This window comes from Leucopleurus acutus, assembly GCF_964270905.1.
Source record: "Leucopleurus acutus genome assembly, chromosome: 3".
Taxonomy (NCBI): domain Eukaryota; kingdom Metazoa; phylum Chordata; class Mammalia; order Artiodactyla; family Delphinidae; genus Leucopleurus; species Leucopleurus acutus.
The window spans coordinates 103691861-103715711 of NC_139145.1; the positions used below are offsets into that span (position 1 = coordinate 103691861).

Consider the following 23851-nt stretch of genomic DNA (forward strand, 5'->3'; position numbering starts at 1 on the left):
AGTATAATAGTGTGTACCTAATATTTTATTAAGTTTAATGTGTAGGAGAATGTTAACATATCAAGACAGTTGTATCTTTTATTCAGTATATATTCATTTATTAAGGAATGATAAACATTCTTCTCTTTGTATGTTAGTAAAGAGTTAATAAAAAATGTTAACAAAACAATTATTCCTAGAAAAAGTAAGAATTGCACCAAAAATAGGAATAAATTATTAGGACCTGTGAAACACATACAAATGAAGATGAAAACAAGTAAGAAGTTAAAGAGTACTGTTGGTCACCCAGAAGTTGAAAGATGATGCAATTGTATGTTTGTCTGAATACGACAGAACAGATGAACTGCAGAGATGCACTAAGATCACAGATTTGTTATCTCATTTCTTATGAGGTAAAGCCTCTAGGTTGCCTTCTTAAAAATTAACAAGATATTAACAAGGCAGGTCTATCTTTCCAATACCACTAATAGACCAGCTCCATGTTCAACAGTGACAGGGCAATGGTTAAGTTAAAGCTGGCACTGCAAAATTTAAAGAACAAATCATTCTGAGGAAAACACATGGTGTTGAAAAAATTAATTTGTAAAGCATGAACTTAAAAAAAAAATGTTGATCTCACAAGTCAAGTCATAAAATGGACCCCAATCAGATGACCAGCAATTCTCATTTGAAACAGCTTCAGAGAAGCACCAGGACCTGTGGTCCTAGCAAAGAACAAAGAGCTCTTGATAACCAAGAGCATGTAACCTTAAGTGATCTGGGACGATTATTCTTTCTCTTCTGGAACCAATAAAATTACTACAGTTCTGGGAAGGTATGAAAATATGTATCATTGTAATCTTAGAGAAGATCAATATAACTGTTTCAGTAATTCTCAGAAAGTGAAAAAACAGATAGAGAAAAAATGAATAAAGAGTTAAATCTACAGGGCTGCTATTTAGAATGAGTTTAAATATAGCTATACATCTGGAAATAATTTTATTTGTGCAATGCCTTTTCTGCTGTTTGAAGTGTTTGGCATGTACAAAGAAATCATGATACTTTTGAACATTCATAATATTATGGCTAGTTTTTTTTATAAATACTTGAGTTTAATAAATTAAGTAGTAGACAAAGAACAAATACTACTGAGTGCTCCTTAGGCATTAAAGTATCATGAAATAGTCATTTAAAAAAGCCACACATGACTACTAAATGACTAAAGCTCTGTTAGGTCATCAGTGACTGATACCGTTTGAATAATGGAGGTTCCTTTAGAAAGACGGGGGAACACCTGGCTCCTGGGTGCCATGTGCAACATGAACCAATAGAAATGTATCCAAAGGCTCATCAAGCATGGCCTCGGTGCTTCTTCAGTGGGTCAGAACTGAACTCTCTAGAGAACGAGAGAACTTTCATTCTGGATGAAATCTATGGATATAACATGATGTGACCAAATCTATCAATATGATAAAAGCAAAAAACTAAACATTCAGAGTAATCAGAGATATTACTCTGGTTGAAAATGACTCAAGGGATCATTCACACAATGAGCAGGTGGGCCAGGAAGAATCATGGAAATGACAAGAAACAGAACAGAGAAAACTGATGAGCTGTTTTTTTTAGCACTGAGATACAAGCTTTTTTTTTATTACTGACTTACAACATTGTGTAAGTCTTAAGTGCACAAGTGATAAGATTATTTACAAAAATTCATAATGTAATAAATTCTAAGCGTGACATCTATTGCTCATCTAAGAGATTTAGACATTACGGCTACGCGAGACACAAAGAATCTCCACATAAGCAATGTGTAAGTTTCAACAAAGTGGCTTTAGAATGATTAATTGTAAAGAAATATAATCAGAATTTGCCAATACTGTGTCTCATAGTGTCTTACCTTCCCTGGTTTGGGCTCAATGGTGATAAAGCACTTTGTTTGACCTGCTGTACAGATTGTGGTCCCTGACACAGACAGAAATTCATCTCTCAGGTTCACACCATCTTTTTGGAGCACAGCAGCTGTTTTGTTAAACGTGATTCGCCAAAAGATCTTGACATCTTCAAAGGCTCTAGGAACAAAGCAAAACCTATGCAAATGCAGTCACAGAGTGTATTATTCCTGTAGCTAATGCAGAATGTGTTATCACTGTGCCTGAGTGTACCTCTACATCCAAAGCAGAGCACTTACTCTCCCACTGATAATGTCAAAAATAACCAATTCTCCCCACTACAGTTAAGAAATTAAGGCCAGAGTTTACATGGCATTTCTTCAACCACATTTTATTCAGTACTAATTAAGTATTTATTGAACTATGATTCCTGATGCTATGTACCAGAAATATGAAAATAAAAATTATAGAGAACCTTTGCCTTCAAGTAAGTGTTCCTCATTTGTCTTTTAACAAGAATCCTTCTAAAGGAAAAACACTACTGCCAAAATAGTTGTTACTATAAAAATAAAGGGCAAGAGATGACTTACATTTTCAGAGAATATTCAGTCCCAAAATGGAAAAGGTAATACAAATACATGTACATGTGTGCATATCAAGTGCATGTACATGATGAACACTCATGTACACTATACTGTACTAAGTTGCAAGCAAAACGAAGGTAATCCAAGTCTCCCTAACAGTAAATGGTTGTGTATTCAGAGTGATCAGAGAAGAGTAAATACGATGAAGTGATGACTTACATAATCTAACATCTGTATGGTACTTTATAAAGTACAAAGTGTTAAGGCAGCCCCAAGTTATGTTCATAAACCAAGTGTGTTAAACCACAGATTAGGAACTACAGCATCTGAACACTGACATGCCAAATTCCACCCTACCTTCTTCTACCAACATTTCATCCTGCCTCTACCATTTTATGAATTCAAATTAGATACACAGGATGTTACTTCTTCCACATATATATAAACATACCTGTTTGGCTGCCTTGTGACAACAAGATGCAGTCTGCTCATCTCAGCTCCTTCACTCAACTCCAGTACACTCTGGGACTCCTCACTGAATCCTATGATGCCATTGTGAAGATCACTCCCTGAAAAGAAAAATAGAAGATTATAATATACTTAAGACTTTAAAAGATCTCCAATGCTTCCCTAATCTTTCCAGCTCAGATGGTATAAAACTGAGACATTCAAAAGTGAATGGGGTGGGCGGGAGCTACAACATGTAACGATCTTTACTAAAAACAGACTAGAATCAAAATGATCACATCAAGGTAGCTGACACTTTGAGAACAGAAGATGAAAAGGAAAAAAACATCAAATCCTGCTTCCCATAATGACAACATGCTCATCTCTCTCTGATGAGGCTCTACTTTTTATTTCATAGTCCTTGATACTACCGTTTAAAATCAGTGCATCCTGACAGAATGTAAGTTCTTCTGAGAAGCAACTGTTTTATTTACTGCTGTATCCCTGGTACCAAAACAGTGTTTAATAAATATTTAGTGAATACATGAACTCCATCTGACTGTTTACTTTTCTATAAGAGAGCTGACCCGAAAGACCATTTATGTTTCATATTTGGTTATTTTCCCCAGAGAAAAACAGAACTATTAAGGAACTCTTGAGAACCTCTGAGTAAAAGAAACTCCTCTTAGCAACTCTTGAGGTTACAGGCAGCATCATTCTACAAAATTGTGTTTAAACTGGAACAAACCTAGGGCCCACACTACACTGAAATAGTCACTCCAAATCCTTGCCAAAATGTAAACTAGCTTCTCAGACGAGAGAAATACCAATAAACAGTTCCTGCTGCTTTCTATTTCTCAATGACTCAGTTTTGCAAAGTGATCCTAAAAGCAATGATCCAAATCAATCAGCCTCAAAAACGATTCGTACCCCTCACCCTGAAATCTGACTCCTGAGATTCCAAGTAGACAGAACTTCTGTAAGGAAACAGAAAACCACTGAACTGTCCCGAAAGGGGAAAGCTGGTGGTTACCAGCCCATATTTTGCAGGTCTGAAGTGTGAGCAAATGTGGAGCCCATGGCTTAGGGACGTGGAGGTGATGGACGACTTTTATCCTGGTGCCTCATGTGTGTTTTGTCTCAGCCAGATGCCCATCCTCATCCTCACCAATTAATCACTACAATCGCTTCTTAGCCCTGCGTCAGAACCAGACCTCAACTTTTTTTCTTCAGCAGCAACTGTTTTCTTGTCACTTTTAATGGGAATTTGGTCTCTCAGTTAATAATAGATTATAAGCTTCCCACAAGCAGAACCTTCGTTTTCTTTTTCAATGCAATAGCAACTAGCATGGTTCTAATGCGTATAATACTTCCCTTGCCACATCTACAATAATGAGGTTGATGTCAAATTTCTAGTAAGATGAATCAAAACTTCTAATGTGCCAATGATCAAAAACAAAACAAAATAAACTATTTTCCCCTGATTTATCTTGAAAGTTTGTTCTAAAATCTAAATGTGAGATTATGAAGATTAAAGGTAAGACAAATAAAAATAAGAAGAATCAGCAAAATTAACGATAGAGTTAAAACAGAAATACTATGTTAAAATAAAAAGCCAGGTGAGGAGGGACTTCCCTGGTGGCACAGTGGTTAAGAGTCCGCCTGCCAATGCAAGGGACACAGGCTCGATCCCTGGCCCAGGAAGATCCCACATGCCATGGAGCAACTAAGCCAGTGTGCCACAACTACTGAGCCCACACACCACAACTACTGAAGCCCACACGCCTAGAGCCCGCGCTCTGCAACAAGAGAAGTCACCTCAATGAGAAGCCCATGCACCGCAATGAAGAGTAGCCCCTGCTCGCCACAACTAGAGAAAGCCCACAGCAACGAAGACCCAATGCAGCCAAAAAAATAAAATAAAATAAAGTAAAATAAAATATTTTTTTAAAAAAGCCAGGTGAGGAGAAAATCATAGGAACATTCACAGACAGAGTAAGGGAACTTAGGGTACATGACATGCAAAAGTGCTGGTGAATTACATCATGTGACGCTAAGAGGAGCCAATCATTTGCCAAGTATGTATGATGCCATGTGTTAGGTAGGGAAGTTCTCATTAGAGAATTTCATCGAGGCTCAGCTGAGTGACTGGTAAGTTAGGCTCAGAGCTGATAAATGGGAATTTGCCTGGTGAGTTAGGTTCAGAGCTGATGCATGGGTAGGCACTGGTACGCCATATTGATATAGTATCAGCACGCCATATTGGTATGCGTTGGTATGCCAAACTGAACTGAGGAGCACTTCCATTCCAGTTGGAATACAGCTGATGTCTTGAGCCCCCAGAGAACCCTCTGTCACCAGCCTAACCAGTATGAGATCTCCCTGTGATCCAGTAACTAATGGGGTAATGTTTGGGACAGCAAAAAGCCTCCAGCAACCATTGTGATTGGTCTGTGCCTCTGTCAAACTAATTGCTAAATACTTTTTCAGCTCTGGTCTTATTCAAATAAATGTAATAAAATATCTATTTCATGGAATGGGGGAGGAGGCTGTTGAGTGCCAAAACAATTTTAATAGAAATATATAGATGGCATTAAGCTAATGTGAATCAAAATCAGTAAGTAATTTGGAGAACAGAATTTGACTTTACAATATTCAATAAACTGAAGGAATAGGAATAAATGACAGTTCTAATTGGTGTAAATTTGCAGGGTAGCATAAATGAGATGATGCTGGGTATAAAAGTTACACGATTGTAAAATTATGACTGAATTATAACTGAATGGCTAAAATAAATAAAATTCTAGGAAGCACCAAATCCTAAAAGGGGATCATAAACATGTTTATTCTAAATATTTCCTTTTATAAAAAACAAAGCATAAACACTAAATGATTTATTAATTCCTCAATTAATGGTTGAGCTGGGTCAAAATATAGGCTTCATAACTTTTAATTTTCTTTTTACTATGTTTTACCATAGTGTTATCTGAAACTCTAAAACACTGTGTAAAACTCATAACTGTTTGTATGAAAGAGTGGAGTAGGTAAGAATCATGAGACAGCCTTGTCAATACTCTAATTACAGTAAGGTACTGACAAGCTGAGCTAAGCCACTTAAAGAAATATAGTATGATTTCAGAGGAAAACTGCAAATTATCACCAAAAAATTTTATAACATGCATGAGGAACTCTATATATGCACACACCTCCCCAATAGTCCAAAACTTATATAAACTGCACTGGTTCAAAAGCAGAACAAAAGGAAACAGTTTTAATATATTTCCCAACAGATACAAAGAATTTTCTGACAATGAAATCTTAGACTCTGGGATAGATTAATGAAAGTGGTTGGGAAATTCAGAATGAGGTTTCAAAACAGGACAGGCAATCATGTTTGGGTGACTAAATATATTTCAGAAGAAGTACATGAACTTAAGTATTTTTAAGGTTTTCCCTTTATTGTGAAAGTACAGATTTATAAATTGTTTACTTGTTTAGCTGGCTCTGAGCTAAGTGACATTTACAGTCCATTAAACTCTAGCCTGGCACCTCTGAACAACATCATGAGTTTATATTATGGGTTCATGCCATAGGAAAACAAAATTTTAATGATTCACTATGGGTGAGTCAAGTAATTCCCCTTCTTAAATTAAAGACAGAATGATCTTATTACAAATTCTGTATCACAAAAGTACATTTTTAACTCCATCACTCCAAATATATACCTGTAATAATGATCATGGCAAAAGCTGCAAACCCACTGTCATCCTTTCCCTTCACAATCTGTGCTCCCCCTTGTGGGTCTGTGAGAAACACGTAGAAGAATTCTTGCCCCTCAGGCTCATCATCATCCAAAATTTGAACAAATACTTTACGTTCTCTTTCTCCATCTACAAATGTAAGGATAAGAGTTTGCTCTTCAAAATCTTCTTCTTCAGTTGCCCATCTTAGGTTGGAAATCCCATGGATGTCAGGAAAGGGCAATGCATTTGGTTCCTTCTGAGCAGATCTTTCACCAAAAGTCTTAAATGTTATACTGACATCGCCAGTAGACCCACCAGTTCTTCGGACAAGAACTTCTGCAGTGTTAAACGTGCCATTCTTCATTTCTTCTTCGACATAAACAACAGATGGCCCAAGACTAAATGTTCCATGAAGGGAACCATCTGCAGTTACAGTGAGCACATCAGGCTTCTCAGACATAGCAGACGTACCAGTCGCAACCACTTCGGCAGTTATCTTGGTTGTGTCAGGGTGTGTGGTAGAGGAGTCAGTTTTTAGAGGAAGAGCTGTGTCCGTTGCTATAGCCACAGTTGTCTCGGGGAAAGAAACATCCATTCCTGCCAGGTCATCATTATCCAATATTGTGATCACTGCCACACTGAAATCTAGATTCAGGCGAGGTCTCTGATTAGCATCAAATTTTTGTGATCCTTTAATTTCTACTGAAGTTAGATTAATGTAAAAAATTTCTTCTATCTCAGGAAGCTCATCATCAATAATAGTTATTTCAAAATCAACCTCAGCATGGAATTTTTGGAAAAGCAGCCCTCCATTCTGAACAGGCTCAAAGTCTTCCAGGGGCTTTGCCATTCCTGCAGTTGTCTGATAGGAAACTTCAATAAGATCCCCGTGGAACCCAAACAGTCTTTGTACATGTAATCTGATCATCTGTGTATCCTCTGACACTATGATATTTCTTGAACTAGGGGAAAATTGAAAGACTCCCATTGGTTCAATTTCAGCAACGGTGAGACCTGATCTGGAAAAAAAAAATTAAACCATGAGAGAACTGATGAAAAATAGGAATACCACTATAGAGATTCATCTTTCACACACTTAAGATACTGCTCATGAGGACATCTTAAAAATGACATGCCCTTTCAAATTCCATAAAACCCTATTTACTTATTGATGAATATACCAGAGCACAAGAAAGATAAGAACAGGAGCTGCAGTCACAGGTGATAGGACCTAACAAGGTCTATATATATATATGTATATGGAGAGAGGAGGCGGGCAATGCCTGGCCTAGGGTAAGCACTATAAAACTGTTAGCCTGAATCACTTTGCTGTACAGTAGAAATTAACACAACATTGTAAATCAACTATACTTCAATAAAATAAATTTAAAAATAAGAAATAAAAAAAACTGTTAGCTATTATTGTTATTGTTAAAGGTATGTGAATTTTTTAAGCTAAAATACGTTGTGTCCAAACACTTTTTGAATGGCATATGTATAATCAAAAGCCATATTGGATTCCAACCAATATCTCCTATACATAAATATGTATACAAACACACTTGAACACACACTGGCTTTGCCCACACATTTTTCCCAGTTTCCAAATAAGTAAACTAAAGAACAGAAAGATCAAGTAACTCTCCCAAAGTCACACAGAAAGTAAGTGACACAGCCAGGATTAAACCCAGGAGTCTGGCTCTAAGATCGGTCCTCTGCTGTTCTGATCAAATCCATCTCATGTATGAGAAAAGTCAATTGCTTTTGACCAGGACATATTTATCTGCAAATATACTGATATAAATTAAACTCAAAAGAACTACTAGTTCAAGTCACATTATTATCCTACTATGATTTCTTATTCTTAATCTCTTGGAGAAATCAGGTATTTTTGACTACCTTTCAGAAGACAGTTTCCTTTAAAAACAGTGGCTTTGCCATTTTAAGTTAGACTCCTGTGGCTTTCAGTCTCTTGGCTCCTGGATTGAAGGGGAATCAGAATTTCCTTTCCTCCTGAATTCAGCAACTTGAACCCCAACTCAGCAGCTCATAGGACTGTTCTTGAAATAACACTGTTCACCCAACCAAAACCATGGAAAGCTGCCAGACCCAGGTTGGAATTCTCCCTGTAGAAGGAGTATTTTAAACCATGTGTGTCCCTGAATAAATGCATTTTCAAAAAAAAAAAAAAAAGGTGGCTTTGCCATCATGGTGCTTTTTGGCGATGTCACCTCAGGCCAACATTCTTGAGCGAGAGGTCATGAGAAACGCTCTTCAAGCAAGCAGTGGGTGGTGGCATCTTTGGCAATGCAGGCCATATATTGCTCTACACTAAAACTGTTTTCACCTCTGCTTCAAGGAGAGAGATCCTTGTGTCTTTTTTTTGTTTCAACAGGTAAATTCCAGCTTATTCCTCAGAGACTTTCTTGGCTGAAAATCAAGTTGGTCTTACCGAAGCTGAGCCCCACCAGGGGCACTGCTCTGCACTCCTGAGAGGTGAATGACAAAGGCCTCTGGCCGACCAGGGCTAGGAAATGTCCACAGCAAGACTCTTTTACTTTCTTCTCCATGGGAAAATGAAAGACTCCCTGACAGGGAACATGAAAAGGGAAGCTGGGTTTCATTTCTGAGTTCTTAAATTGGGATTCAACTCTTAAAAATAGAGTGAAATCTTTCCTTTTCCAAAATTCTATGACAGTCTACAAAAGGTAAAACATTTAAAAAGTCAGTGGGGGAGGGAGTGTAAATAGAGGAAGCTCCGTAGACCACACACACCTTGCCTTTAATCATGCCTCCTTTACAAGGTAGAGGTCAAACCACCTAACTTTTGCACCTCACTGATCCTCACAGAGCTTATGGTATAACTAAAAATAAAGTAGATGAAATAACAGCTGCTCAACTGTCAGAAATATTCAGATGAACATGTAAATGGATATAAAGGTGTGTCTTTTTTGATTATCGTATGGGCCACATTAGGTTTTTAGAACTACTTTTAACTAACTCCTCAGGTATAAACAGAGTACTCTGCTTAGTGACCATTATTTCCAGGTGAGGTATGAAGTTTTCCATTTGAACGAATAAAGTTCCTCTCATTCTCACCAAGCAGCCTGTGAAATTCTGATCATTTAAATCTGAGAGGACTGTATTAGGAGGCAAATAGCTCACTGTCCAGAGTAAAGAGGATTCAGGAAAATTAGTGGCCAATTACACATTTCCATGTTCTATAGGGAAAATCCTAGAAAAGCCACAACTCACCCACTTTGGGGGTCATATTGCCAACAACAACGAATTCGGGGATTTTTAACCCAGGAACATATCCAGCCGCCCAGGAAACCTTGAGAGAGCCATACGTGCCTCTCCTAGAAATCACAACTTGGCTTGTTCCGGCGGTGATGTCCAAGAGTGGAAAAGCAGTAGACTCAAATCCAACCTGAGGAAAAACATGTTTAGAACATTTTATTTCTCTCTAAAGGTTCTTGTTTTCTGAAGAGTGGGTTAAAAGTCAACTTTCTCTTTGTTTACGCAGTATATTTCCCTGTTCTAAAATATATTCAATTAAAGAGTAGTAGTTAAGAAATGACATGTGAAATTTGAAAATTTATTCTATTTTATAATGCTGATTATAGTTTACAGCTTTATTTTTTTATCAAAATGTAAACCCCTGAATTAACAATATCTAAAAATATAATGGTAATTATGGTTAAATGAAAGGAAAGATTAAACATGGCATTTTAATATGATTTGTTGACAGGTCTTTATAGAACCTAATTTGTCTAGAACTGAAATCTGACTTCTTTCTAAGGTATAATAATAAATTCTTTATTTATAAAGTGAGTACCATGAACTAGATTTTCTATTAAGGTTCTTTTCAGCTCTTTGATTCAATACAATATCTTTTTTTTGAGGATCAGAAACCCTCAAAGATTTTTTTTAAATAACAATCTTTTTCATCCACACCAAGTAAGATCTGGTTTTCAGGGCAACCTTCCCAGGGTACCCTGGGATTCATAGATGAAATAAGTTCTGGTCAAAGAATAAGAATAAAACCAGATTCCTGGCTTCACATTGTTATTTAGACAATTCAGTTTACCTCTTTGGTCCCAATATCTATACATTTGGAATACCACAGAATCAACAGTTCTATATTAAGACTCATTCTCCCCATTTTAAATTGGAATGGAGAGGAGCAGAAAGTGTGAGAGGGGCCACAGGACAGCTTCTGAAGCCACAGAAAAGAAAAAACAACAACTTCAATTTGACACCCGCCTAGATTCCTTATTACAGTGAGGCTTCTGGTTAGCAACTGCCAAAATCTTTGGCATATCTGACTCATGCTTGCCAAATGGCTAGAGGCTGTTTGAAAGTGTCCTAGGCACATCACACACACACACACACACACACACACACACACACACACACACACACACACCCCACATACAAATACTGGTAAGGAGTACAGAGGATACACCAAGGACAGGAATACTCCATGACTGGCCCTGATCTGGCCCTTTGATGTGACATAATGTTGTGACAACACGCATGGAGAAGGAGAAGAAAATAGTTTACTACACCAAACGAAGGATTCAGGTTGAAAGGAATCTTTGTTATAACAACCTGTGAACAAAAAGAAGGTAACAAAATGTCAAAGCATTAAATTCTATACCCTCTTTCCTTCTTGAAAAGAGGTGCAGAAAGAAGACAATTCCTCTCAGTTAATTTTAATGCTGGTGGATTCCACTTTAGGGAGCAAAGCAAATTCATTCCCTGGGGAGAAGCAGCCCAGGTGGGAGTAACTGGAGAGCATCCCCTTAATGGCCAGAGACCCTGTTACACAAGCTGGTGGCCAGATCTGCCCACACTCCTGCCCCTCCTGCACAGATTCCACATCCTGGTCAAGGAACTGAAGGAACTCCCACCTGAAGGAGAAGGATGCATGCTTATCCCTTATTATGGTTTATAAAATACACACATTACCGTAGCCAGAGACAGGAGCCCTGTCTTGTTCCTATATTGACAGAATTGGCCTACACAGGAAGCAAAGCTCTCAAGGTATTCTTTGTTCTCATGTGAATTTATGAAGTGATTAGGGAACAATCTTCCCTAAAATGAATTCAGGTAGAAGGTTCAAATACTTAGGTGCACCACTAGCATTAACCTACATCAGAACAAACTTGCCACAGTAAAAAGAGCCCCACAAGTTAAATATTTACAATCTTAGTAAATGAGAAAGTCTGAAATATGAACTGAGGTTTCATTCTAATTTTAATTATTTAGCATAAAATATCTCAATGTTAAATATTCATTTTCAAGAAAAAACCTGAAGTTTTGACTCTAGGTGACTGTTATTTTAAAAACTCTAGGACTTCCCTGGTGGCGCAGTGGTTAAGAATCCGCCTGCCAAGGCAGGGGACATGAGTTCGAGTCCCGGTCTGGGAAGATCCCACATGCCGCGGAGCAACTAAGCCCATGCACCACAATTACTGAGTCTGCGCTCTAGAGCTCGTAAGCCACAACTACTGAAGCTCCAGCGCCTAGAGCCCGCACACCGCAACGAAGAGCAGCCCCCACTCGCCGCAGCTAGAGAAAGCCCGCGTGCAACAATGAAGACCCAATGCAGCCAAAAATTAATTAATTAATTAATTTGAAAATTCTACACCTTATATTCTACAAGACAGAAACTTTCTAAAACTCCAGAAAGGAGATATAGTTTTCTATCTAATGTTGAAAACTGACAAATTATTTTCATATAGTGTATCCACAGTGTCTACTTTGATATTCATAGGATTACTTAGATTTAAGGAAATAGTGAATCTTAAGAAATTCTAAGAATCTTAGTCCTTCCTATAAGAGCTGCCCTCTAGTGGTTCCGGGGTAGTACCACATCCAGGGCCAATTACCTGAGAATTGGCAGCTTTCTCAGGGACTGGAAGGACAGCAGATTTTGCTTCCTGGAGAATTCTTGGCATGCCATAGAAACTTCCACCAACAAGCATCACAGTCACCAGTTGCAAGGTGAAATTAGAGCCCAGGGGTAGGAAGACCTATATACAAACAGTATTAATGACTTTTTTAATAGTAAAAAATAATTTTCAAAGAAAAATACTGACAATTGAAATGAGTCATTAGCATTTCCTCCTTTTGTATCAGTTTCATCAGTACATGCCCTTTCCCCCATGTTACAAAACAAAGCACCAGCAGGAAGACTTTGACGCTAACACTGAGAGCCATACAGTATTAAAAAAACACAAATCTGCAAATACTCTCTGTGTGCCCAAATGACCTGAAGAATGATGAGAATCTCAGAAGTAGTATTAGTGATAGAATCACGTGCCACAGGAATGGAAAGAGCTCACTGGTGAACAGTGTCAGCTCCTAAAAACAGCAAAACTCACTTTCTCCCTTTTCATTGTGTAGAAACTAAGAGCTCTAATGACAGTTACTTAAAACAGATAATGATTTAGGTGTACTGATTATTTGAATACTTTGGACAAATAAAGACTACTAACACCATTTATTAGACTACCAATTTTCAAAGTTTTAGAATCCAACAAAATAGGGAAATCCTGAATTTAAAACCTGGTATTACTTTAAAAGATTTTTTTTAACACTTATTGATATAATACATTTTTCCATAGAAACCTTGTTACTGATAATGGATAAGCCCCCGTAACCTGGAATATTACTAACAACTCTGTACATCTTTACTGAATGTACAAATAACTATTTCTATGAAGTCTGTTCTTCTTTTAAATGTAACGTACTTAAAACACAAAACACACTCTGAAATGTGTAAAATATGTACTATAGTGGTTTCAAATGTGCAACATGAGGGGAACAGATGTTTTATTCATTCAATCAACCTTCATCTTTTCCAAATCACATTCACTGAACATGAAGCATAGATCAAGTGCTGAGGAAACAGAAATAAATCATGGTGTCCTGACTTCAATCATGTGCCTCCCTCCTCTCCTTGAAGGGTGTGCCCCTTCCCCATGCAGTTCACTGGCTGGGCAGCTAAGGATTTTTTTGGTCCCTATTTCCTAAAGAATGAATGGCCAGATGTCAGCTCAAAGCTCCCAGGCATTTGTGCCTTCCTACCCAACTCTTCTATTCATGGGCCCGTGCAGCACACAGACTTATGGAGTGTGGCAGGTCCCCAAGGTGCAGTAATTAAACATTAAAGTTGAACAGGAGTAATGATGGATTTGGAGAAACGCTGGTTTGCCTACAGAAGAAAAGCAGGTAGACTAATTTGAAAACGACCTTGAAGGTTTTTAGGAGTTGAGGGTGTTCTGTTTTGCCCTTCCATGTCCCTGATCCAGGACTGCATCACCAATACTATTCTACATATTTCCCATCATTCTTGATGGCTTTGGGCACAAATGGAGTTTACAGCCCCATAATATCCTGTGTGCATCTTGAACACTGCTTATCTGCTTGCTTTTATAATTGGCTGTTCAAGGGCCTTCTCCTGCACTAGACAGGGAGCAACCTGACAACAGAGATTATGTCTTTGTGATCACTGTAGCTGCTGTGCTTCTCACAATGACTGACACATAGCAAGTGCTCAATAAATATCTGAATAAATGACAGCCGTGAATATAATCTTATCTTGCATTCTAACTTAAATTCTTTTAAACGCAGACTTGTTTCTTTATCGTGCCAATGATTCTTACCATCAGTGAGTACTTCATCTGAGAAGCCTGTTGTTACCCAGGTGAGGTAACTGTTCACTCCCTGGTCCTCATGTTAAACCAACATCAAGAGTCTTCTAGTTTTCAGAGCCTAATGGAAACTCATTCTGTCCCGAGACCCACTTGAAGGTCCTTCTCTGTGGCGGACCTGTCCGAAGTCCTAACTTTTATCAGGGCGGTAGATCAGGTAGATCTATATGTAACTTGTAACTAACATCCCAAACTTTAAAGAGCAATGCATTACACCCAGGGTGTGAGGGGAGAAAGGGACCGCTGGAAAAATCCTCCCCTCAGTTTATGCGCATGTCACATGTTGCCCTAAATAGTCACCTTGGAAGTCTAACTCACATAATAATCTATGTGCAGTCTACACCACACAGAGTGGAATATAAGAGACAGAAGGAACCCATGCAAATTTAAATACACTAATGAAAGATGTTAAAGTAAACAAATAAGAGGAAGCTTTCATATATGGGTAAGCTAGTAAACTTTTGTTACTCTTTATTGAAAATAGACAGAAATCATAAAAATAATAGAGCTTCAAAACAGATATTAAGAAATCCATAGATAATTCAAACAGGTATTAAGAAAGCTAAGTATCTTTATCAACTATACCATTAAGTTTTCAAAGTAAAATGACAAGAGGACTACCATCCTTCAAAATGTCCCAGGTACCACCACAGGAGATAATCTAAAAGTGTCCTCTGGTACAGACTTTCTCAACCATGAGATAATTAATCCTCACAGCTATAATGCATCTCATGCATGAAATAAATTAACTTCTCTGCCATGCATATGGAATGATACTAGTTATCTTCTTGGGAGGACGAAAACAGTTGCTCCCATCACTTTCTGTGGATCACACTGAGAAAGACTGCTAGGTATCTATTTGACCCACAGAAAATCCATGTATTCCTAGCACTCTCACCTGATATGTCGGCAGAACAGTCTGCTGTCCTAGGAAGTCTACAAGTATCTTCCCTTCAACAAGCATCCAGAGTGTGTGTGTGTGTGTGTGTGTTTGTGTGTGTGTTTGTGCAGCACTTGGAACAATTTCTGGAACTCTGAAGTACTAAATAAGTGCCTGCTACTATCTAGACAAAAATATTTTATCTCCAAATAAGAATATACTTATTTACTTATAATCTGAAAATACTTCAGTATATGTATTATCCAATAATTAGTATGCAGTTTCTAAGGTATTTTTCATGGTTCCATTTAAATATCAGAATAAGACTTTAAACTGATCATGAGATTAACTAGGGCTTTCCTGAAGGAGTTTTATTGGAATGATCAGGAAATTAAAGAAATGCTACAAACCTGACTCTTGACTGGCACTGTGTCCACTTTATATCTGGTGCCATCTTTGACCACCAGCTGCCTCTCTGCATCTTCAGTAACAACAGACTGCTTCTTAGGATCAGATGATATTCGATATCCAACAGTCACATCTCCAAATGTTCCAGCAAGCCGGGTTACATTAATTTGGATGAATCTACTAAGGTTCTCCCTAATAAGTATTGACTGGTGATCTGAATACAGGGCAAATACCCCATGTGGGTCATCATTTGCAGAAACAGAGAACCGTGTGATGCATTTTTCTGGATCCAGTTCTGCTCCTCCCTTTACAGAAACAAGCTGAATCACATAAACTTCCTCTATCTCAGGTACATCATCTGGTAGCAAGTTAACATCAAAGCTGGCCTCACTTTCTCCATCAGCAATGGTGAAAAATCCTTTTGTAGACAGAAAGTCACCAGTAATATCAAACTCACTGCTTAATTCCCAGTAAACCTAAAATAAAAGGAAAAAAAAACCCAACAAAGTTATACAATTCAGTATACTGAATCAAAAATCCTTTAAATTAGTTTTCCTCTACTATATACAAAAAAAATTCAGTGTGCATCATTATATTCCAAGTGAAACTTTCCAAGTAGTTAGGTAATTTAGAAAGTATCTTAACTCTTTCAGGCTGTTGTATGCAATTTGCAAGACAGGATTATAAAATTTCATTTCACCTGCTTCTAAAATAACATAATTTGAAAAGATAAACAAGTTAACTTTAAAATACCAGTACCACAAATACATTCAATAGTGAACCACAGACAATATTTGAAGGTAAAAAGTAAGTCGATAATCTGACATTCACATTGGAATTTGTTTTTGTTTGTTTTTAATAAAAAGAGAATATCAAGGAGGAGCTTCCAGATGGCGGAAGAGTAAGACGTGGAGATCACCTTCCTCCCCACAAATACATCAGAAATACATCTACGTGTAGAACAACTCCTACAGAACACCTGCTGAACGCTGGCAGAAGACCTCAGACCTCCCAAAAGGCAAGAAACTCCCCACATACCTGGGTAGGGCAAAAGAAAAAAGAAAAAGAGAGACAAAAGGATAGGGACGGGACCTGCACCAGTGGGAGGGAGCTGTGAAGGAGGAAAGGTTTCCACACACTAGGAAGCCCCTTCGCAGGCGGAGACTGCGGGTGGCGGAGGGGGAAAGCTTCGGAGCGGCGGAAGAGAGCACAGCAACAGGGGTGCGGAGGGCAAAGCAGAGAGATTCCTACACAGAGGATTGGTGCCAACCGGCACTCACCAGCCCAAGAGGCTTGTCTGCTCACCCACCAGGTCGGGTGGGGGCTGGGAGCTGAGGCTCGGGCTTCAGAGGCCAGATCCCAGGGAGAGGACTGGGGTTGGCTGCGTGAACACAGCCTGAAGGGGGTTAGTGCACCACAGCTAGCCGGAAGGGAGTCCGGGAAAAAGCCTGGACCTGCCTAAGAGGCAAGAGATTTTTCCTTGCCTCTTTGTTTCCTGGTGCACGGGGAAAGGGGATTAAGAGCGCTACCTAAACGAGGTCCAGGGACAGGTGCAAGCCACGGCTACCAGTGTAGACCCCAGACAGGGGCATGAGACGCTAAGGCTGCTGCTGCAGCCACCAAGAAACCTGTGTGCGAGCACAGGTCACTCTCCACACCGCCCCTCCCGGGAGCCTGTGCAGCCCACAACTGCCAGGGTCCCGTGATCCAGGGACAACATCCCCGGGAGAACACACTGTGCGCCTCAGGCGGGTGCAACGTCACGCAGGCCTCTGCCGCCACAGGCTCGCCCCGTATCCGTACCCCTCCCATCCCCGGCCTGAGTGAGCCAGAGCCCCCGAATCAGCTGCTCCTTTAACCCCGTCCTGTCTGGGCGAAGAACAGACACCCTCAGGCAACCTACACACAGAGGCGGGGCCAAATCCAAAACTGAACCCCAGGAGTTGCGCGAACAAAGAAGAGAAAGGGAAATTTCTCCCAGCAGCCTCAGAAGCAGCGGATTAAATCTCCACAGTCAACTTGATGTACCTGCATCTGCGGAATACCTGAATAGACAACGAATCATCCCAAATTGAGGAGGTGGACTTTGGGGGCAACTATATATATATTTTTTTCCTTTTCCTCTTTTTGAGAGTGTGTATGTGTATGCTTCTGTGTGTGATTTTTGTCTGTATAGCTTTGCTTTTACCATTTGTCCTAGGGTTCTGTCGGTCCATTTTCTTTTTTTTAGTACAGTTAGTGCTTGTTATCATTGGTGGATTTTCCTTTTGGTTTGGTTGCTCTTTCTTTCTTTCTTCCTTTTTTTTTAAATTACTTGATAAACATTTTGTTTTATTTTTAATAATTATTGTTTACTTTAATAACTTTATTTTATTTTATTCTTTTCTTTCTTTCTCTCTTTTTTTCTCCCTTTTATGCTGAGTCATGTGGATGACAGGGTCTTGGTGCTCTGGCCAGGTGTCAGGGCTGTACCTCTGAGGTGGGAGAGCCAAGTTCAGGACATTGGTCCACCAGAAACCTCCCAGCACCATGTAATATCAAATGGCGAAAATCTCCCAGACATCTCCATCTCAACGCCAAGATCCAGCTCCACTAAACAACCAGCAAACTAAAGTGCTGGACACCCTATGCCAAACAACTAGCAAGACAGGAACACAACACCACCCATTAGCAGTGAAGCTGCCTAAAATCATAATAAGGTCACAGACACCCCAAAACACACCACGAGATGTGGACCTGCCCACCAGAAAGACAAGATCCAGCCTCATCCACCAGAAAACAGGCACTAGTCCCCTCCACCAAGAAGCCTACACAACCCACTGAACCAACCTTAGCCACTGGGGCAGACACCAAAAACAACGGGAACTACAAACCTGCAGCCTGCGAAAAGGAGACCCCAAACACAGTAAATTAAGCAAAATGAGAAGACAGAGAAACACACAGCATATGAAGGAGCAAGATAAAAACCCACCAGACCTAACAAATGAAGAGGAAATAGGCAGTCTACCTGAAAAAGAATTCAGAATAATGATAGTAAAGATGATCCAAAATCTTGGAAATAGAATGGAGAAAATACAAGAAACGTTTAACAAGGGCCTAGAAGAACTAAAGAGCAAACAAACGATGAACAACACAATAAATGAAATCAAAAATTCTCTAGAAGGAATCAGTAGCAGAATAACTGAGGCAGAAGAATGGATACGTAACCTGGAAGATAAAGGTGTGGAAATAACTACCACAGAGCAGAATAAAGAAAAAAGAATGAAAAGAATTGAGGACAGTCTCAGAGACCTCTGGGACAACATTAAATGCACCAACATCCTAACTATAGGGGTCCCAGAAGAAGAGAAAAAGAAAGACTGAGAAAATACTTCAAGAGACTTCCCTAATATGGGAAGGGAAATAATTAAGTCCAGGAAGCACAGAGAGTCCCATACAGGATAAATCCAAGGAGAAACACGCCAAGACAGATATTAACCAAAGTATCAAAAATTAAATACAAAGAAAAAATATTAAAAGCAGAAGGGAAAAACAACAAACAACAAACAAGGGAATCCTTGTAAGGTTAACAGCTGATCTTTCACCAGAAACTCTGTAAGCCAGAAGGGAGTGCAGGACAATATTTAAAGTGATGAAAGGGAAAAACCTCCAACCAAGATTACTCTACCCAGCAAGGATCTCACTCAGATTCGACGGAGAAATTAAAACCTTTACAGACAAGGAAAACCTAAGAGAATTCAGCACCACCAAACCATCATTACAACAAATGCTAAAGGAACTTCTCTAGGCAGGAAACACAGGAGAAGGAAAAGACCCACAAAAACGAAAACAAAACAATTAAGAAAATAATAATAGGAACATACATATTGACAATCACCTTGAATGTAAATGGATTAAACGCTCCAACCAAAAGACATAGATTGGCTAAATGGATACAAAAACGAAACCCATATATATGCTGTCTACAAGAGACCCACTTCCGACCTAGGGACACATACAGACTGAAAGTGAGGGGATGGAAAAAGATACTCCATGTAAATGGAAACCAAAAGAAAGCTGTAGTAGTAATTCTCATATCAGACAAAATAGACTTTAAAACAAAGATTACTACAAGAGACAAAGAAGGACACTACATAATGATCAAGGGATCAATCCAAGAAGATATAATGATTGTAAATATTTATGCACCCAACACAGGAGCACCTCAATACATAAGGCAAATGCTAACAGCCATAAAAGGGGAAATCGACAGTAACACAATCACAGTAGGGGACTTTAACGCCTCACTTTCACCAACGGACAGATCATCCAAAATGAAAATAAATAAGGAAACACAAGCTTTAAATGATACATTAAACAAGATGGACTTCATTGATATTTATAGGACATTCCATCCAAAAACAACAGAATACACTTTCTTCTCAAGTGCTCATGGAACATTCTGAAGGACAGATCATATCTTGGGTCACAAATCAAGCCTTGCTAAATTTAAGAAAATTGAAATCACATCAAGTATCTTTTCCGACTACAACACTATGAGACTAGATATCAGTTACAGGAAAAAAATATGTAAAAAATACAAACACATGGAGGCTAAACAATACACTACTAAATAACCAAGAGATCACTGAAGAAATCAAAGAGGAAATCAAAAAATACCTAGAAACAAATGACAATGAAAACTCAATGACCCAAAACCTAGGGGATGCAGCATAAGCAGTTCTAAGAGGGAAGTTTATAGCAATACAATCCTATCTTAAGAAACAAGAAACATCTCAAATAAACAACCTAACCTTACACCTAAAGCAATTAGAGAAAGAAGAACAAAAAAACCGCAAAGTTAGCAGAAGGAAAGAAATCATAAAGATCAGATCAGAAATAAATGAAAAAGAAATGAAGAAAATGATTACAAAGATCAATAAAACTAAAAGCTGGTTCTTTGAGAAGATAAACAAAATTGATAAACCATTACCCAGACTCAATAAGAAAAAAAGGGAGAAGACTCAAATCAACAGGATTAGAAATGAAAAAGGAGAAGTAACAACTGACACTGCAGAAATACAAAGGATCATGAGAGATTACTACAAGCAACTATATGCCAATAAAATGGCCAACCTGGAAGAAATGGACAAATTCTTAGAAAAGCACAACCTTCCGAGACTGAACCAGGAAAAACAGAAATATAAACAGACCAATTACAAGCACTGAAACTTAAACTGTGATTAAAAATCTTCCAACAAACAAAAGAACAGGACCAAATGGCTTCACAGGTGAATTCTACCAAACATTTAGAGAAGGGCTAACACCTATCCTTCTCAAACTGTTCCAAAATACAGCAGAGGGAGGAACACTCCCTAACTCATTCTACGAGGCCACCATCACCCTGATACGAAAACCAGACAAAGACATCACCAAGAAAGAATACTACAGGCAAATATCACTGATGAACATAGATGCAAAAATCCTCAACAAAATACTAGCAAACAGAATCCAACAGCACATTAAAAGGATCATACACCATGATCAAGTGGGGTTTATCCCAGGAATGCAAGGATTCTTCAATATACGCAAATCGATCAATGTGATACACCATATTAATAAAATGAAGAATAAAAACCATATGATCATCTCAATAGATGCAGAAAGAGCTTTCGACAAAATTCAACACCCATTTATGATAAAAATCCTCCAGAAAGTAGGCACAGAGGGAACTTACCTCAACATAATAAAGGCCATATATGACAAACCCACAGCCAACATCATCTCCATTGGTGAAAAACTGAAACCATTTCCACTCTGATCAGGAACAAGACAAGGCTGCCCACTCTCACCACTATTATTCAACATTGTTTTGGAATTTTTCGCCATGGCAATCAGTGAAGAAAAAGAAATAAAAGGAATACAAATTGGAAAGGAAGAAGTAAAGCTGTCACTGTTTGCAGATGACATGATACTATACATAGAGCATCCTAAAAATGCTACCATAAACAACTAGAGCTAATCAATGGATTTGTTAAAGTAGCACGATACAAAATTAATGAACAGAAATCTCTTGCATTCCTATACACTAATGATGAAAAATCTGAAAGTGAAATTAAGGAAACACTCCCATTTACCAATGCAACAAAAAGAATAAAATTCCGAGGAATAAACCTAGCTAAGGAGACAAAAGACCTGTATGCAGAAAACTATGAAACACTGATGAAAGAAATTAAAGATGATACATAGATGGAGAGATATACCATGTTCTTGGATTGGAAGAATCAACATTGTGAAAATGACTCTACTCCCCAAAGCAAACTACAGATTCAGTGCAATCCCTATCAAACTACCAATGGCATTTTACACAGAAGTAGAACAAAAAATTTCACAATTTGTATGGAAACACAAAAGACCCCAAATAGCCAAAGCAATCTTGAGAAAGAGAAACGGAGCTGGAGGAATCAGGCTCCCTGACTTCAGACTATATTACAAAGCTACAGTAATCAAGACAGTATGGTACTGGCACAAAAACAGAAACACAGATTAATGGAACAGGATAGAAAGCCCAGAGATAAACCCATGCACATATGGTCACCTTATCTTTGATAAAGGAAACAAGAATATACAATGGAGAAAAGACAGCCTCTTCAATAAGTGGTGCTGGGAAAACTGGACAGCTACATGTAAAAGAATGCATTTAGAACACTCCCTAGCACAATACACAAAAATAAACTCAAAATGGATTAAAGAGTTAAATGTAAGGCCATACACTATAAAACTCTTAGAGGAAAACATAGGCAGAACACTGCATGACATAAATCACAGCAAGATCCTTTCTGACCCACCTCCTAGAGAAATGGAAACAAAAACAAAATAAACAAATGGGACCTAATGAAGTTTAAAAGCTTTTGCACAGCAAAGGAAACCATAAACAAGACAAAAAGACAACCCTCAGAATGGGAGAAAATATTTGCAAATGAAGCAACTGACAAAGGATTAATCTCCAAAATTTACAAGTAGCTCATGCAGCTCTATATCAAAAAAAAATCAACCAAATCCAAAAATGGGCAGAAGACCTAAACAGACATTTCTCCAATGAAGATATACAGATTGCCAACAAACACATGAAAGGATGCTCAACATCCCTAATCATTAGAGAAATGCAAATTAAAACTACAATGAGATATCATCTCACACCAGTCAGAATGGCCATTGTCAAAAAATCTACAAACAATAAAGGCTGGAGCGGGTGTGGAGAAAAGGGAACCCTCTTGCACTGTTGGCAGGAATGTAAATTGATACAGCCACTTTGGAGAACAGTATGGAGGTTCCTTAAAAAACTAAAACTAGAACTACCATACCACTCAGCAATCCCACTACTGGGCATATACCCTGAGAAAACCATAATTCAAAAAGAGTCATGTACCACAATGTTCACTGTATCTCTATTTACAATAGCCAGGACATGGAAGCAACCTAAGTGTGCATCAACAGATGTATGGATAAAGAAGATGTGGCACATATAGACAATGGAATATTACTCACCCATAAAAAGAAACGAAATTGAGTTATTTGTAGTGAGGTGGATGGACCCAGAGTCTGTCATACAGAGTGAAGTAAGTCAGAAAGAGAAAGACAAATACCATATGCTAACACATATATATGGAATCTTAAAAAAAAAAAATGGTCATGAAGAACCTAGGGGCAGGACAGGAATAAAGACACAGACCTACAAGAGAATGGACTTGAGGACACGGGGAGGGGGAAGTGTAAGCTGGGACAAAGTGATAAGAGTGATATGGACATATATACAGTACGTAATGTAAAACAGATAGCTAGTGGGAAGCAGCCGCATAGCACAGGGAGATCAGCTCGGTGCTTTTTCACCACCAGAGGGGTCGGGTAGGGAGGCTGGGAGGGAGGGAGACGCAAGAGGGAAGAGATATCAGGATATATGTATAGCTGATTCACTTTGTTATAAAGCAGAATCTAACACACCATTGTAAAGCAATTATACTCCAATAAAGACTTTTTAAAAAAACCAAAAACCTTGAGAGAAAATGGAATGTTTTTAAAAAAAGAGGATATCTAAGATTTCAGAAATTAAGAATTTCCCCCTCCCAAAATCTGTAAAAAATTATCTTCTAAGAATTTTTTTACCTCCAAACCATAAAGTTTCAACTGAAGAAGTAACAATTAATCACCAATACAG

The 23851-nt window shown here is 38.5% G+C and overlaps 1 protein-coding gene across 1 annotated transcript in view; it reads right to left on the reverse strand.

Moving 5' to 3' along the window:
• The window catches only part of ADGRV1 (adhesion G protein-coupled receptor V1), a 577115-nt gene that overhangs the window by 332576 nt on the left and 220688 nt on the right, over positions 1-23851 (reverse strand). The window contains exons 70-76 of the mRNA XM_082836315.1: positions 15660-16133; positions 12543-12686; positions 9901-10075; positions 9098-9233; positions 6628-7664; positions 2907-3024; positions 1880-2051 (exon numbers count right to left, since the gene is read on the reverse strand). Of these exons, the coding sequence (XP_082692441.1) occupies positions 1880-2051; positions 2907-3024; positions 6628-7664; positions 9098-9233; positions 9901-10075; positions 12543-12686; positions 15660-16133 (2256 nt within the window). The remainder of the gene's footprint in view (positions 1-1879; positions 2052-2906; positions 3025-6627; positions 7665-9097; positions 9234-9900; positions 10076-12542; positions 12687-15659; positions 16134-23851) is intronic.